The sequence below is a fragment of the Neofelis nebulosa genome, chromosome 16, assembly GCF_028018385.1.
Source record: "Neofelis nebulosa isolate mNeoNeb1 chromosome 16, mNeoNeb1.pri, whole genome shotgun sequence".
NCBI lineage: Eukaryota > Metazoa > Chordata > Mammalia > Carnivora > Felidae > Neofelis > Neofelis nebulosa.
Genome location: NC_080797.1, coordinates 1,443,800 through 1,458,439, shown reverse-complemented (window position 1 = coordinate 1,458,439; position 14,640 = coordinate 1,443,800). Strand labels below are relative to the sequence as shown.

At 61.8% G+C, this 14,640-nt stretch overlaps 2 protein-coding genes across 6 annotated transcripts; one reads left to right on the top strand and one right to left on the bottom strand.

Moving 5' to 3' along the window:
• The first annotated feature begins 21 nt into the window (after positions 1–21).
• RPAIN (RPA interacting protein) lies at positions 22–6,690 on the top strand. Of its 5 annotated transcripts, none has more exons than XM_058705365.1 (7): positions 22–461; positions 1,679–1,849; positions 2,474–2,534; positions 3,840–3,951; positions 4,098–4,161; positions 4,478–4,618; positions 6,560–6,690. In XM_058705365.1, the coding sequence occupies exons 1-7, from the start codon at positions 381–383 to the stop codon at positions 6,587–6,589; spliced, it is 660 nt and encodes a 219-aa protein (XP_058561348.1). In that variant the 5' UTR covers positions 22–380; the 3' UTR covers positions 6,590–6,690. The 5 variants fall into 5 exon arrangements, 3 of the variants coding, with proteins under 3 accessions (XP_058561348.1, XP_058561350.1, XP_058561349.1); XM_058705366.1 differs by lacking the exon at positions 22–461 and adding an exon at positions 472–1,004; XR_009255358.1 differs by lacking the exons at positions 4,098–4,161; positions 4,478–4,618; positions 6,560–6,690 and having other exon boundaries at positions 2,474–3,368.
• Positions 6,691–6,749: 59 nt separating this feature from the next.
• C1QBP (complement C1q binding protein) lies at positions 6,750–11,641 on the bottom strand. Its single transcript, XM_058705364.1, has 6 exons — positions 11,351–11,641; positions 10,423–10,573; positions 8,803–8,896; positions 7,564–7,659; positions 7,255–7,377; positions 6,750–7,148 (listed from the first exon to the last, which is right to left on the bottom strand). Exons 1-6 carry the CDS (start codon positions 11,553–11,555, stop codon positions 6,999–7,001), a joined length of 819 nt encoding a protein of 272 aa, XP_058561347.1. The 5' UTR covers positions 11,556–11,641; the 3' UTR covers positions 6,750–6,998.
• Positions 11,642–14,640: the final 2,999 nt, after the last annotated feature.

The window sequence follows — 14,640 nt, the reverse complement described above, 5'->3', positions numbered from 1 at the left end:
CGCGGGGGCGGGGCCAAAGGGAGGGCTGCGCGCCCGGCGGGCGTGTAGTCGGGGCCGCCGAGACGGCTCCGCAGCTGCGGGAAGGCCAGTCCCCGGGCCACGGCCGGAGACTGTCTCTTATTGCTGGCTGGACACCAACGCCTGGCTGAGCCTAGCCATCCCTCAGGATCTACCTCCCTCAGCCCGGGTTGGGCTGACCTCACAAATGCCACTACTCGGGGTCGCCCTCAACTGTGTCTCCGGGAGGGGTAGGCCGAGGAGACTGCCCTTCCCGGAACTCCCCGAGAGCGAGAGCTCCGAGCGCCCGGAAACTACAATTCCCAGGGCTCTGCGCGCCCCCAGGGGCGGGACTTCCTGGCGGCGACTCGCGCGGAGAGGAGATGGCCGAGGCGCCGGGCTCGGGGCGCCGCTCGCTATACAAGGCGACGGGTTCGCCGTCCTGGAAAGAGGCTTTTCGGCAGGTGGGCGTGGGGCTTGGGAAGCCTCGTCCGCGCCTCCGTTACCCCTACTCCGTCCGGGGAGCGGCCCTCCCGCGTGCCGGGCAAGGCAGGTGCCCGAGCGCCGGGCGGTGGCGGGGGACCTGGACCTGGAGCTGGACCTGAGCGGGACTGGACCGAGCCGGGCGCTCTCGGGGTTTCTGGACCCTGCGTGCGGGGTCTTGGCGAGCCGGCCTCGTCCCAGCACCACCTGCCGGGGGCGGTGGGTGGGCGCCGGGGAGGCGCTCGGCTTCCCTCCGTTCCTCGCCAGAGGGGAGTCAAGTACTTGGAAAAGATGCCTGTTTCTGCTCCAGACTTGGCTTCTGCGTCTCCGTAACTGTGCCTCAGCAGGGACGTGCGCCTGCCTCACTTGTGACCTGTTCTGACATCAGCATGCTTCCCGTCATGTGGTCCACCTTTCCAGAAAGGAGTAGAAATCCTGTATTCTAGGAAAATACTGGGATGCTAGAAATGACGCTAATAGCAGAGGCTTGTCAACCTGGGCTGTGGACGTTTTGAGGAAGACAGGTCTGCGTTGCTGGGGGCGCTGTTCCCCGCAGTGTGGAATGTTTCGCAGCGTCCCTGGCCTCCACCCGCTAGATGCGGTAGCCCCACAATTCAAGTGACAACAAAAAATGTCTTCAGGCATTGCCAAATGTGCCCTGGGGGCTAAAAATCGTCCCGCGTTGAGAAACGTGTCCCGCAAGGCGGCTATCATCGCCGTAGCTAGAGCGGCAGGGATGTGGGAGTCAGGACGCCGGCATTGAAGACAGGCCGTGAAATATGCCGATCTGGGCTCCGTAAACAAAGCATTGTGATTCCATCTGTCTGTGTGTGGATAAGGGCTGGAGAGGAATACGCAGAAATAATAATTAAGGTTACAGCCAAACGTTTCCTGTCTGTAAATTTCCTTTAATGTCTCAACACCTAGCCTTAAGAATTTTTTTTTTTTTGATGTTTATTTAGTTTTTGAGAGACAGAGTGTCAGAGGGGGAGGGCCAGAAAGAGAGGGAGACACAGAATCAGAAGCAGGCTCCAGGCTCCGAGCTGTCAGCGCGGAGCTGGACGTGGGGCTTGAACCCATGAACCTCAAGATCATGACCTGAGCTGAAGCCGGACGCCTAACCGACTGAGCCACCCAGGCGCCCCAGGAATTGTTTTTTTTTTTTAACGGAACTGCTCCCCGTCTTTTTCCTTCCAAGGGATGCCTGGAGAGAATGAGAAACAGCCGGGACAGGCTCCTGAACAGATACCGCCAGGCAGGAGGCGGTGTGCCAGGGAGCGCTCAGAGCACCCTTCTGGTGCACGAAGTGATGGAAGAGGAGTGGAGTGCGTTGCGGTCGGTGGAGGGCCGTCCAGAGGTCTCGGCTCAGGTCAGGCTGGGGTGTGTGTTTTCGGGGAGGGGCTACAGCACAGGACCGCCGGGGGTCCTCTCTCCCTGTTTCCCCCTGCACTCTCACCTCTCCTGTGCCCTGAGCTTCGCTTCACCTTCGTGCCACGAAGAAGGTAGCGCTGGCCAAGCAACGTGAGAAAATGCCAGTACGCTGCCTTGGAAACATCGGGGCTGTCTGTAGCGATGACGCACTGTTGGGTGATTTCCACGTGCGCCAGCGCTCGCCCCGTGTCTGAGTAACCGTCGGCCCTCACAGGAGCTCTTTCAAGTAGGTTTATTCCCGCTTCACAGAGGCCCGAGGTGAGGTTTACAGAGGTTCAGAACTTTCCGGCACTTACTTGGCTTTGGCAGAACAAATACTTAGCTGCTGCCCGAGGCTGTCTCCCCCCAGATTTGGGACCATTATTTTGTCACTGGGGGTTCAGTGGCTCGTTGATGGCTTCTTGGCGTGACCGTGTTACCACATCATCGCTAAATCCTGCAGAAGGACTGGACCGGTTTCCTCAGTGAAAGCTGACTTCAAGCCAGCCTCCACGTAGGAGTCGGGCTGGGGCCTGCTGGCTGATTAGGACTTGAAGCCTCGCGAGCCCACTTTCTCTTGCAGTTGGAGGAGCCCGTGGACCTGGCTGTGCTCGAGGAGATCCAGCAGGAGCTGGCCGACCAAGGTGTGCCCTGGGGTCATCCTTCCGCCTGCACATCCCTATGCTAACGCAACGTTTGTTTATTTTGGAGAGAGAAAGAGGAGGGGCAGAGAGAGGGGGACAGAGGATCTGAAGCAGGCGCTGAGCTGACAGCTGAGAGCCTGATGTGGGGCTCAAACCCACCAACCGTGAGATCGTGATCTGAGGCCAAGTCGGATGCTTAACCGACTGAGCCACCCGGGCGCCCCGCTGCCCACTTTTCAGAGAGGATTAATTGTGCCTCCACGTTAGCTTCAGGCGGGTGTCAGAAGGCCCTGTTTTGACTTTCAAGTCTCCGCTATCTGCCCGAGAATAAGTCTTTTGGGCGCTGGGCCTTGTGCTCAGACTCTGCGTTCCGTGGTGTTGTTTTCTCCTGGTGGCTAGCGGACAAGGTACCCTGAGACAGAAGGCAGTGCTGTCGCGCCCGGGGGGGCGCAGCTCGGGGTGCGGCCGGGAAGCAGCATCCGTTCCGTGGAACGCGGTCCCATGTTTATTCTGTGCGGCGGTTCCTTTCTGTTTACAGAGGAATAGTACACCGAGCCCAGCTCCGTCCCAACGTAACTTTATTTGAAAAGTCGGACGTGGGCTGTGGTTTGCTGACCCCCTGCGCTGCAGCCTAGACCGTGAGCTCATCGAGAGCAGGGACCGGCGTCTTTCACCTCTGTCCCTCTTTCCTACCGCCTACGTCCTGGGCATCGTGGCCCGCTTGCCGCATGAAAGAACACAGATTGTGCACGACACAGACCGAGCATACGGACGCTGGAGAACAGGGCACTTCACACTCAGCAGGGTGGGCTGGGCGACGGCAGGAAGTGCCCTGTAAGTGTCCCCTCTCTCCAGCTGCCCCCCAGGGCCCTGACCCACCACGCTCTGCTCCCGCAGCCTCTGGAGCGGTGTGTGAACGTTGTGTCCCTGTCCCTTGCCCTCACCACTTTCCCGCCGGTGCTCACGGAGGACAGACAGACGGGAGGGGAGGGGCAACAGGTTGGAGCCTGACAGAGCAGTAAATGGCTTATGATTGGTAGCATGATTTGGCCTGAAATTATCCTGTCCTGGGATGAAGCCTTCGGAGTGGCCCCTGGCGTGGAGGCGGGGTCGGGGTCGTAGAAGGAGGCCGGCCGGGCGCGGGGTGGGGGAGCAGGTGGGGTGGGGGTGGGGCCCCGCCCTGGGTAGGCGGTGGGGTGGGGCCGGCCGGGGTTGGGGGGAGGTGGGGCGTGGCCCGCGGCAGGGGAGGCGGGCCGGCCGGGGAGGGGGCGGGGCCGGCCCGCACAGTTACCCCTTGCCTTGCAGAGCGGAGCATCATCGGCGAGTATGAGAAGAGCTTGCAGTTCGACGAGCGGTGTCTCAGCATCATACTGGCCGAATGGGAAGCAAACCCCCTCATCTGTCCTGTGTGCACAAAGTAAGTCTTCGAAACGTTTCCAGCGTTATCGGCCCCCCGCCCCCGCCGCCAGGTGAGTGGCGCACCTCCCCGCCCCTCCGCCAGACACCGCTTGTCTGGAGAGGTCTGCTGGCCGCGGTCGTCTGTGACCCCGACTCTGCTTCCAGGTCCAACCTGAGGGTAGCCAACGGCGTGGTCACGTGTCCGTGTGGCCTGTACCTCTCCAATCACGTAAGTTCCACACGCGGATGGCTGTGTCCTCTTTCCGCGCGGACCCGCTTTCTCGGGGAGCCTCCGGGGCTCCCGCCCGGCCCCACGTCCTACTCACACAGGCCCGGCTGGGAGGTTGGAGCGTGGCCGGCTCTGCACCCTCCCCCCATCCCCCACAGCCATTTGCTAAACACAAGGGCCCCGGCGCTCCAGATCTTTCCGGGAGTGTGCTTGTCTTCCTAGCTCCCGTGACCTCTTACCTGACGGGGACTGATTTTCAAGCTGTTGACTCTGGGGTAGCTGGATTGGGTTGTAGCTTAACTTTTTTATTTCCTAGTTTCCGGAGCTGACGGAGCAAAGGCTTCGCGCCTGCATAGAGGACAGCGTGAACGCGCACAGCGCACACTGTCCCCACACGCCTGAATTTTCGGTCACACAGGCGACGGGAGAAAGGCCCACTCTTCTCATGAGCTGCCTGGTAAGCCTGCCGGGGACCCCGTGGCGAGAGCGGGCCAGTCGTAGGTTCTCTTCCCGCACCGGGAGAAATCCCAGCTCAGAAACAGGGAGACGTTTATCTTCTTATCTCCTTTTAAACTGTGTTCTTTTGAACCGGGTAGGGGTTTAAAAGTGCAGTTTGTTCTCTGAGGGGTTTACTTGCCCAGGAAGATGAAGCCGCTGAAGCTACCGGAAGGGAGGGGACAGAGGCCACCCAGGAGCGGGGAGCCTGGCTCAGAGTCAGCGGACACTGTCACACTCACGAGACCCAGACAGGCCGGCCCGGGTCCGTTGTGCGGGAGGAAGCAGGAGGGCGTCGGGTCACTGGGGAGACAAGTGCCCCTGTGAGGGGGCTGGACGGTGGGGAGGGAGGCAGCTGTGCCGCGGGCTCCGTCTGTGACGAGGGGACGTGTCCCCACTGCTGGGGGCGGGAAGCAGGCTCGCATCAGGCTCGTCCTCCAGGGAGACCGAGCCGGCCCTGGAGTCCGGGTCTCTGGTTCCGGCGCCTCCGCCGTTCCCTGCTCGGGGCTCGGGCCGGTGGGGACCGGCTTTCCCGCAGGCGGGGTGGGCAGGACCCTGGGTGAGGTTTAAGTGGCCGGCGGCCGCCCCGGCTGCTCCAGCCCCTCACGGACCAGGCGCCTCCGGGGGCTCCCGCTCTGCGTCCGACGCTCGAGGCTGGTTTGCACCCGTGACTGAGCACTGCCGCGTGCACCGTGGCAGCCCGAGTCCTGCTGTCCTTGGGCTCCCGCTGTGCCTGATGCCGCGTCTCCGCCACACCACTCGTGCCTTCGTCCTTGAGGGCGACCCCACACCTTCACTGTCCTCCCAGCCCCAGCACGTAGGCGGGTGCAACGGGTTGAGGTCGGGGTGGGGGCGCAGGTCGAGTGGCTTCGGCCCCCGCCTCCTTGCGGACGTGGGCGAGCCAGCCACCTGAGGCGTGTGGCGCGGGAACGTGAGCCCCAGCCGCGGGCTGGAGGGAGTGGCTGGGAGCACCCCGCGGCACCCCAGCGCGTGGCTGTCGCGGGCCCCGGTCCGTGGGGTCAGGGCCCCGAAGCTCTGAGCAGAGGGAAGGCGGGCGGAGGCGAGGCCAGCCCTCCTGGGCACAGCTTGCCAGCGCGGCCTTCCCGTGGGGAGAGACCGCCGTGGGGCCGGAGGGTGCCAGAAGCAGGGTTGAGTTCATGCGCCCGGAGCGCTGGAACTCGGGTCGCCAGGCCTCTGGCTTCACGTGAGGGGGAGTCCAGGACCGAGGGGTCAGGCTGAGGGGTTCGGCCTGGATGTGGGGCGTGAGGCGAAGCCGCAGGTGCGGGCTACGAAAGGTCACGCGTGGCCACGAGGACACGGGAGGCGGGAGATGTGCGAGCGAGCGGTCCGGGCTGGTCACAGGCTGGAGGGCGCTAGACCCCAGAAAGTCACGCGTATCCCCTGTGGAAGCGGTTGGGGACTCCGTGGCATGGTGGCCGGGTGAGCGGTCAGGGAGTCAGGAGCCCGTTTTCACTCCGATGCTTACCGGGCCTCAAGTTGGGGCTCTGCCCGTGGGGGGCACGCGTGGTCTGTACCTCCCTGCGGCACATGCCTGTTTGAGGCCCAGGGTCAGTGGGAGGAGCCTCACCTCCCCGCGTGGCCGCAAAAGCTACCAGCTGTCAGAGGCTTGAATCTGGCCTCTGGCTTCCCCATCCCAAGGGGGAGGGCGTTTGAGTGTCTCTGGGATCTGATCTCAGCTGGAGGCGGCCGTGCTGCTGCTGGCAGCCAAGGCCAAGGCAGTCGTCCTGGGGCTGCGGGAGGGCGGTCCCCAGCACAGCCCCAGAGCCAGGCTCTGCATGCTGGCGCCACACCGCCCAAACCAGCCGGTGACTTGACGACCTGCAGCACAGATGTCACTACTGATTAGACCCGAACCACACCCTGAGTTCTGTCCACATTCCAGGCTTGTGACACTTGGACCGCGATCCTCTAGAACCGGCCCGGACACCTCCCCACTCGCTCCATCGGACAAAGGGCCTTGTAAATAGAAACGTTTAATTTATAACTTATTTTGTATTAAAATTTTCAAACGTCTCTGCTGTCGGGTGTTCTGTGACTCAGGCTGAGGGAAGGAATAGAAAAGACGGGACACCTCAGGGGAGCGAAACCAATTTTATTGTCCGTCATTCTGTTATACAAAATTCCAGGAGCGACAGAGCCTAGAGGAGGAGTCAACGAACAGTAAATAAGAGGGCAACAGAAATAATTTAAATCTGAATTATTTTCCATGATATTAGCACGAAAACCGTCTCCAAGCACGGGTGTCTAGCTCCAGAGTGGCCTTGTCCCCTGGCCCAAGCCTGCCGTAAACGCAAGGTGTTCAACGTCTGCTCTGGTCTGGCCTACTGGCTCTTGACGAACCCCTTCAGGTCTTCGAGAAAAGTGATGTACTCCCGGTGCTCCAGGGCCGTGCTGAGCTCCACCAGCTCATCGGCGAAAGTGTTGTCCACCCCCCGGTCGGCCAGGAAGTCCATCAGGTGGTCGTATAAGGCCTGGAGAGAGAAACGCCACTCGCTACCAAGATGCCGCGTGTCCCTCCCGGGACCGGGACGCTCGCCCCGCGGGGCCCAGGGCGCGCCCACCTTCCCGGGGGCTCACCCAGTCCAGGGAGTCCGTGTTGAGCGTGTAGTTCGTGTCCTTCCACTCAGACTCACCAACCGACTGAAAGCTCACTTCTCTGATGGCGAAAATGTCACTCTCATCCTCCCCTTCCTGCCCCACCTGAAAGGACACGGGATTTGGGGAAAGTGAAGCGGCTTCTGGGACAAACCAGACCATTAACAGCTTGAAAGTCGCCAGATTTTAACCCGCCCTCACCCCCCACGTCCTCCCCTGCTCTGCTGGCCCCTGAAGGTCCCTGGAGGCCCTCCCTGTCCCCAGGGGGGGCAGGCATGCCACCCTACACACCTCATCTTCCGGATAGTGACAGTCCAGAACCAGGGCCTTCTTGCCGCCGTTCTTTATAACCTCCACCACGAAATTGGGAGTGGACGTCAGTTCGGGCTGGGGAAGCGAGAACAAGTCAGCGCGTGCCGTGCCGGCAGGGGGGCGGCTGCCCGGACCGGAGAGCTCACCCTGCGGGGCCCTGATGCCCACGGCTGGGGTGGCAGTCGGTGCGTTCAGACGATACGCGCTAGTGCCCGTAAGTGAACAGCCTGGAATGCTAACGGCATTGAGGCCACGCGCCAGCTCGTTGGGGAGACCGGGCTACCCTGTCCCTGAGTCGGTCCTTTCTGGACTTCTAAACGAGGCCTTCGAGGGCAGGGGGTCACACAGCTGGCGCGGCTTCGCACCTGTCAGCATCTTACTTGTTCACAGAACTTGCCACGCTTAGAGTTAAATCTGAATTACGGCCCCAGCTAAGTTAATTCACCTCCTCCCCCGGGGCCCGGTTTTCCATCCTCAGGCTGCAAAGCTGGCCCAGACCCCCGCGACCTCTCTCCTTCCCACTGACATTTCGGGGTCTTCCTCTGTACTGGACGGGGAGCCGTCCGATACCGGGGGACCGCAGTCGGGGTGGCTGAGACAGAAGCACATGGGGGGGGCGGGGCGTAATCGGTGCTTGGTCATGAGACGAGTCCAACACCTGCTTAGTCAGGAAGTCCGGGGACCCTGTGACCCTCACACTAGCCGGCTCCTAGCCAGGCACATGGCCTCTTAAGATGTTTGAGGACCGGGCACATCCGGGTCCGGCCAAGAGGGGCCGTGTGCCAAAGTGTCAGGTGTCCCAATCTCTGACACCCCAGCTTTGCTACCCTGGATCAGTGGCTGGTGTTTACCACCAGCCTGTGAAACGTCAGAACATTCCTTGCTTGGAAACACTGCAAACATCCCCCGATTGCGAGAAGGCTTAAAAGAGGCTCGTTTCTTCCCATTAAGAGCGCACAGGCCACACTGTAAGCCTATGGGGGGGTGGGGAGGGGGGCAGCTTCCTGAGTTCTGGGAAGGAAAGGGGGCCTCCCGGTGCTGGTGCTACAGCCGGAGAGCGCTGCTCCGGGAGGAGAGCCCCGAGGACAGAGGCCCCCTGCCTCCCCGCACCTCCCTTCCCACAGCGGAGGAATCAGAACACAACACGTTCCTTCCCCGAGGCCCTGGAATGACCTGTCAGCACTCAGATCCCAGCGGGTGACCGTGCACCCTGCTCACCTCCTGTTCTTCCGCCTTCTGCCCCTGGGAGGGCTCCTCCTCCCCAGCAAATGTCGGTGGGATGCTGTTGTTAATGTTGAACGTCACTGTGATCCTACAGAGGCGAGACAAACCTCAGGAAGGGCTGTGTTCAGTCGGTATTTAACTGAGTAAAGTGCCGAGCTGTGATACAGTTAAAAATGCCGATGGAAACAATGTCTCTGATGCTACGGACTTGACTGTACAGTTTCCTGAACAGCCGGGTGGCTCTGGCCCCAAGATGGACTTAGCAGCCGTGACTGTGCCCCCTACGCGTCAGCTGCTGGAAGTCAAACTCATGGGCCCAGACTGGCTCCCCTTTATCTCCACCAGATCCAGTCCTGTGTGGGCCCCTTTGGCCGGTGGCGCCCCAGGGCCACACCCACCGGTTATCTCCCCAGGGCCTCCGCCCACCCTGCTCTTGCCCCGGGCGCCCTCCGGTGGCAGTGACTGAGAAAGAGCTGGGATGGCAGAGAAGCCTCTGGGGAAAGCTACCCCCAAGGAGCGGGGGGGGGGGGGGGGGGCGGGGGGGGGGGGCGGGAACAGAGGAGAGTGGCCTGAGGCTAAGGACCAAGAGAAGCCTGGGGGGCTCAGTCAGTTAATAGTCTGACTCAATTTCTGCTCTGGTCATGATCTCAAGGTCCGGTTCATGAATTTGAGCCCCAGGTAGGGCTCAGAGCCTGGAGCCTGCTTCAGATTCTGGTCTCCCTCTCTCTCTGCCCCTCCCCTGCTCAGCTGCTCAGTTCTCTCTCTCAAGATAAACAAACTTAAAAAAAAATAAAATTAAAAAAAAAAAAACAGCAGTGCAAGTTTCACTCACACACCAGGCCAGAAACACCCAGTTCCTGACAACTTTAAGGCGCAAGGATCCTCCTCACCTGACAAATCAGGCCCCGAGCCCCAAGTGGAAACCGCAGTGAGGGGACCGCAGAAGCTGTATGGCTCACCGGCCACCCCTGCCCGCCACCCCCTGGAGCTGCAGAAGCCCCCTCCTGCAGGAGGGCCGGCTGGACGTTCAGCCACAAGACCTGTCTGACCCGCCCGAGCGCTGACCCAGGTGAGCCCCTGGGCACAGAAATGCTTCTATTCATGAGAACCTTATGTAGAATGACCCCAAACCGGCTGCGACTCCACTCGCCCCAGGAAAACGGTTTTGGTGACGTCACAGAGCACACCGCTGACCCTAGGGGACAGGACCCACTCTAGGCAGAAAAACCCAAGAATCAGAACCCTCCTTTACAACACGTACGAAAGTGGACTCAGAACGGGAGGGGGGTCACACATCTGAACTGGGCGGAGAGCCCCCCACCTTCCTGGTGGCCACACTCACTGTACCGTATCCTGTCCTACAGGCGAGGCACAAGGTTTGCGTTCAGGGCGCAGGGACCCCGATCCTCAGCCAGAGCCCGCGGAGGCGGCGGCCAGCGCCCTGGGCAGTCGGGGTCTGCGCGCCCAGCCTCAGCAGGAAGGACAGCCGGCCTCCCAGGCCCGCGGGCCTCCGGCTGCCAACTGCTGTGCGGCTCCCTCACGGTCCCGATGAACGCAGCACCGGGCAGGCCCACTCGGGGGGCGCTTCCCCGGACCCCAGGCCCCCGCACTTACTTTTCTCCAGCCACTTTCCGCACTAACGTGGCTTCTGTCCCGTTCACTTCCAGCTCCCAGCCCCCAGACATCTTGGGGAGGGACCCGTGCTTCTGGATCTTCTTCTCCTCCTTAATCTCGTCGTTCAGGAACTCGACGAAAGCTTTGTCTCCTACGGTAAGAGTCCGTAAGACATAGAAAAAGAACCAGTCCGTCTAACACCTGAGACCTGGGGTTACTGCAGCCGGAAACCTAGACCTGGGATCGTTTCTGATCCTTGTGCTGCTGCCAACCAGGCTCTACAAACGGAGTCCAATTCCCACCCGTGATGCCTCAGTTTCCCCATCTGTAAAAATGCTGGAAACACTTCACCAGGAAGCTGACCTAGACTCTAGGAAAACGATTTTGCCAGGCTTGACCACACCTGGAACCCCTGACCCCCGGGCTCCCCAACGGTCCATCTCGGAGGCTCAGACAAAGCCGCCCGCAGGGTTTAATCACATCTATCCCCACCCGTGGGGGGAGGAACACGGGTTCAACCCGCTGGTCACCCACCAGTGGGGGAATGCGCCGGACTGGGTGCCCAGGACCCACAGCAGAGGGGAACATCCCCCGCCCCCCGCCCCGTGGGTCACCGGCCCTGACCCCAGCCCCTCGACCCCCACCCCTGACCGCCCAGCCCCGGCCTGACCCCTCGGTACTCAACCTTTGACCCCCGCGAGCCATGGCCCTGGGACCCCCGACCCTTGACCCCTTGGCCCTCACCCCACCCCCTTGCCACTGGTCCCCCAGCCTCCACCCCCCGACCCCCTCGTCCCCTAACCCCCTAGCCCTGACCCCCGACCCCTCGCGACCCCCCCCCCCCGCCCTTACCTCCAACTTCTCGCCGCCTGACCCCCGACCCCACGTCCCCCTCGCCCCAGCCCTGACCCCCGACCCCGAGCCTCACCCTGGGTGTGCAGCGCGCCGCAGCCGCAGCTGCAGGGCCCGCGGGGGAGCAGGAGGCCGGCGCGCACTCGGAACAGCCCGAAAGGCCGCACGCACGGCCGGGGCGCGGGCTGCAGCAGCGGCCGCGTTGGCGGGACGGGCGCGGCGCGGAGCCCGGCGACGGCGGAGCCCAGCGCGCGGGGCACGCGGCGCAGCAGAGGGAGCATCGCGGCGGCGGCGGACACGTGCGGGTGCGAAGGGCGACTCCGGCCGAGATCCCCGCCCGCGCGCCGCCGGAAGTCCCGCCCCCGCCGGGAGCGCTTCCGCCCCGGCGCAGTGCGGGCCCGAGGCGCCGGGCTGCGCGGCGCCCTCTGCTGGCGGCCTGCGGTGCGACCCGCGGGCCTGGGTCCCCGAGGTCCGCGCGGCTGCCCGGACCTGATCTTCCCGCCCGCCCCGCCGCTCCGCCCCGCGGGCCGCTTAGCTCCAGGGCGGGCCCTCTGAATTGCTACGACACCCCCCCTTCAGCGTGCACTCCCCTCCCCCGGCATGCACACCCTCAACCCCGGCGTGCACCTTCCCGCGTGCACTCCCCTCGCGTGCGTTCCCGCCCCGTGCACCCCTCTCCCCAGCGTATACCACCCCGCGTGCACCCCCTTCCCCGGCATGCACCTCCTCTTGTGCACCCCTCTCCCGCAACGCGCACCTCCCGAGCTGCACCTCCCTCCTCCGAGTGCACCCCCCTCTCGGAGTGCATCTCCCTCGCATGCACCCCACTGTGTCTCCCCCCTTCCTCAGCGTGTACCACCCCGTCGGCGTGTTTCCCCCCAGCCTGCATCCCCCTTCCCCAGCATGCACCCTTGTGTGCAGACCCCTCCTCTGGCACGCATATCCTCTTCCCCCGCGTGCACCTCCCACACGCGCTCTACCTTGGGTGTGCACCACTCCCCGCCGGCATATACCCCCACCGGGCGTGCCCCCGGTTCTGATGGCCCGCCTGGCACTGTTCTGGAGCCAGGAAGCTGGGAGTGGGGGTGAGGGTCCCCGAAAAAGAGAGCTCTCGGGACCCGAGAGGTCACTTCAGGGGCCCAGCCAGGCTCAGTGATCGGAGCCCTACTTGTCCAAGCCGCTTCTAGCAGAACTTCCTAGGTGGCGTCAGAATCGCAAAGAAATGCAAAAACCTCAGCAGATGAGGATTTCAAGGCAATAAAGAGAAGGCAGAAACTCACTAGCCTGTAGCATAGTTGTCACTTCTCAGAGATAAGTGCGTGGTAAACCCCACTGCTGTTTCAAAAGGAAGCAAGGCCCCGCATCCTCACTGGAGAGGAGCCCAAGATCCCGGCTCTGGGGGTGTGCCCAACCCCCCCCCCCCCCCACACACACACACACAAGTGTCCTCTCCTTCATTATAATGTTAAAGTGTCCGACTGGCAGCTCGGGCTTTTCAAGCTTATGCCCTATGCCCGCACAACCTCATGCCTCCCTCTACCTGCAGTGACAAGGCTCCCCTCGCTGGACCCCAAATGAAAAGAACCCGCTCATCTCTGCGGGGGGAGTCCCGGCTTTGGAGGTTCTTCCCCTCTGTCTCTGAGTTGCCCAGATCAAGTTTCCCGTGTGACCACCGCTCCTGGCGTATAGTCTCTGCCTGTGACTCGTGTTAGACGGAGCAGGATCTGGACTCGGGTCCCCTGAACCCCGACCCCGAGGAAGGGGGAAAGAGCTAAGACTTTATGCCTGTAGCACTTGTTGCCGGAAGGTGGAGGGAGGATGCCGACTTGAGGACCTCACCAAAGCAGTCTGTGCCGAGGAGGACCCAGCTCTGCCCTCTCGCTGACTCCCTCCCTCACGCCTCCCTCACCTGAATACTAAGATTTACCCTGGGGGTGGACATTTAATGTGTTAGCCACCTTCAAGTGCACCAGTGCTAATAAATCTCCACCTGTGTTCAGACGGCATCCCTTTCCCCACCCGAACTCTTTTTAATGTTTATTTATTTTTGAGGGAGAGAGAGACAGAGAGAGAGAACACAAGCAGGGGAGGGGCAGAGGGAGAGGGAGACACAGAATCCGAAGCAGGCTCCAGGCTCCGAGCTGTCAGCACAGAGCCCGACGCGGGGCTCGAACTCGCAAGCCGTGAGATCATGACCTGAGCCGAAGTCGGACGCTCAACCGACTGGGCCACCCGGGCGCCCCGAGACTATATATATATATATACATATATATATATATATTACATATATTCTGAGCAGCAGGGAGAGCAGACCCAAGAACCAGCCGCACACAGCGCAGCACGTACGAGAGTCCTCGGCACCTGCAAACGGGAGCATCACACACACGAGCGGTTTCCGTCGCGCTGAGAACAAGCTTGAAAATCCAACAGAAACCTGAACAAAGCTGGGTTTTTTCCCGCAAGTTGGAACATTCGAATCAAACCCTAACCAAACCCTTGCTTGCCCACGGGTGTGGCGTCCCCTCGCTCGCGGAAGGGACCCCACCTCGCACGCACACACGCGGTTCCGGACGGCGGGAGTGAGCGGATCGGGGCGTCCCGGCACGTCACCAGCGTCCCCCCAGGGCAGGGACTCTGCACAGGCGGCAGAGAGGCCGCGCACAGTCAGGTTGTCATCCGGGACCGCGGGTCCGCGGCTCCTCCCGGCGGACTCCGGGCCGCCCTGCCCGCTGCTCCCCCGAGACCCCGGGAGGCGGACGTGCGTTTACGTGCAGCTGCTCTGGGAGCTGGCGACCCGTCCAGACAGAGATCTCACGGCGTGGAGAGGAGGGGTCTCCCCTCAGAGGTTCCACCAAGCGAACGGGAGCTCACGACTGTATCCGCGACGTCATTGTGAGACATGTCACTTTCTTAATGTTTTTTTTATTTTTATTTTTTTTTTTTATTTTTTTTATTTTTGGGACAGACAGAGACAGAGCATGAACGGGGGAGGGGCAGAGAGAGAGGGAGACACAGAATCGGAAACAGGCTCCAGGCTCCGAGCCATCAGCCCAGAGCCTGACGCGGGGCTCGAACTCACGGACCGCGAGATCGTGACCTGGCTGAAGTCGGACGCTTAACCGACTGCGCCACCCAGGCGCCCCAGAGACATGTCACTTTCTTAAGAAAGCACTGGGTCCCCTGTAAACGGCCGTGTATTTCTTTGTAGTAACACGTGGTCAGAGTCGGTTCTCCAATCTGATTCAATCCCCGAGCAGCAGGATTAAAAGTTAACTGTTTTAAAACCCCGATAAAACAAAACTACAGTATTAAAACTCTACCAGAACGCTCCGGTGATAAAGGTATTTCTGTAGGGAAACATGAAAG

Coding starts and splice junctions, on each gene's coding strand:
- RPAIN (XM_058705365.1), top strand. CDS start 381: ATGGCCGAGGCGCCGGGCTCGGGGCGCCGCTCGCTATACAAGGCGACG. Junction 462..1,678: donor GGAAAGAGGCTTTTCGGCAG/GTGGGCGTGGGG, acceptor TTTCCTTCCAAG/GGATGCCTGGAGAGAATGAG. Junction 2,535..3,839: donor GCAGGAGCTGGCCGACCAAG/GTGTGCCCTGGG, acceptor CTTGCCTTGCAG/AGCGGAGCATCATCGGCGAG.
- C1QBP (XM_058705364.1), bottom strand. CDS start 11,555: ATGCTCCCTCTGCTGCGCCGCGTGCCCCGCGCGCTGGGCTCCGCCGTC. Junction 10,574..11,350: donor CGGCGCGCTGCACACCCAGG/GTGAGGCTCGGG, acceptor CTCTTACCGTAG/GAGACAAAGCTTTCGTCGAG. Junction 7,660..8,802: donor AGAAGGCGGAAGAACAGGAG/GTGAGCAGGGTG, acceptor TCGCTTCCCCAG/CCCGAACTGACGTCCACTCC.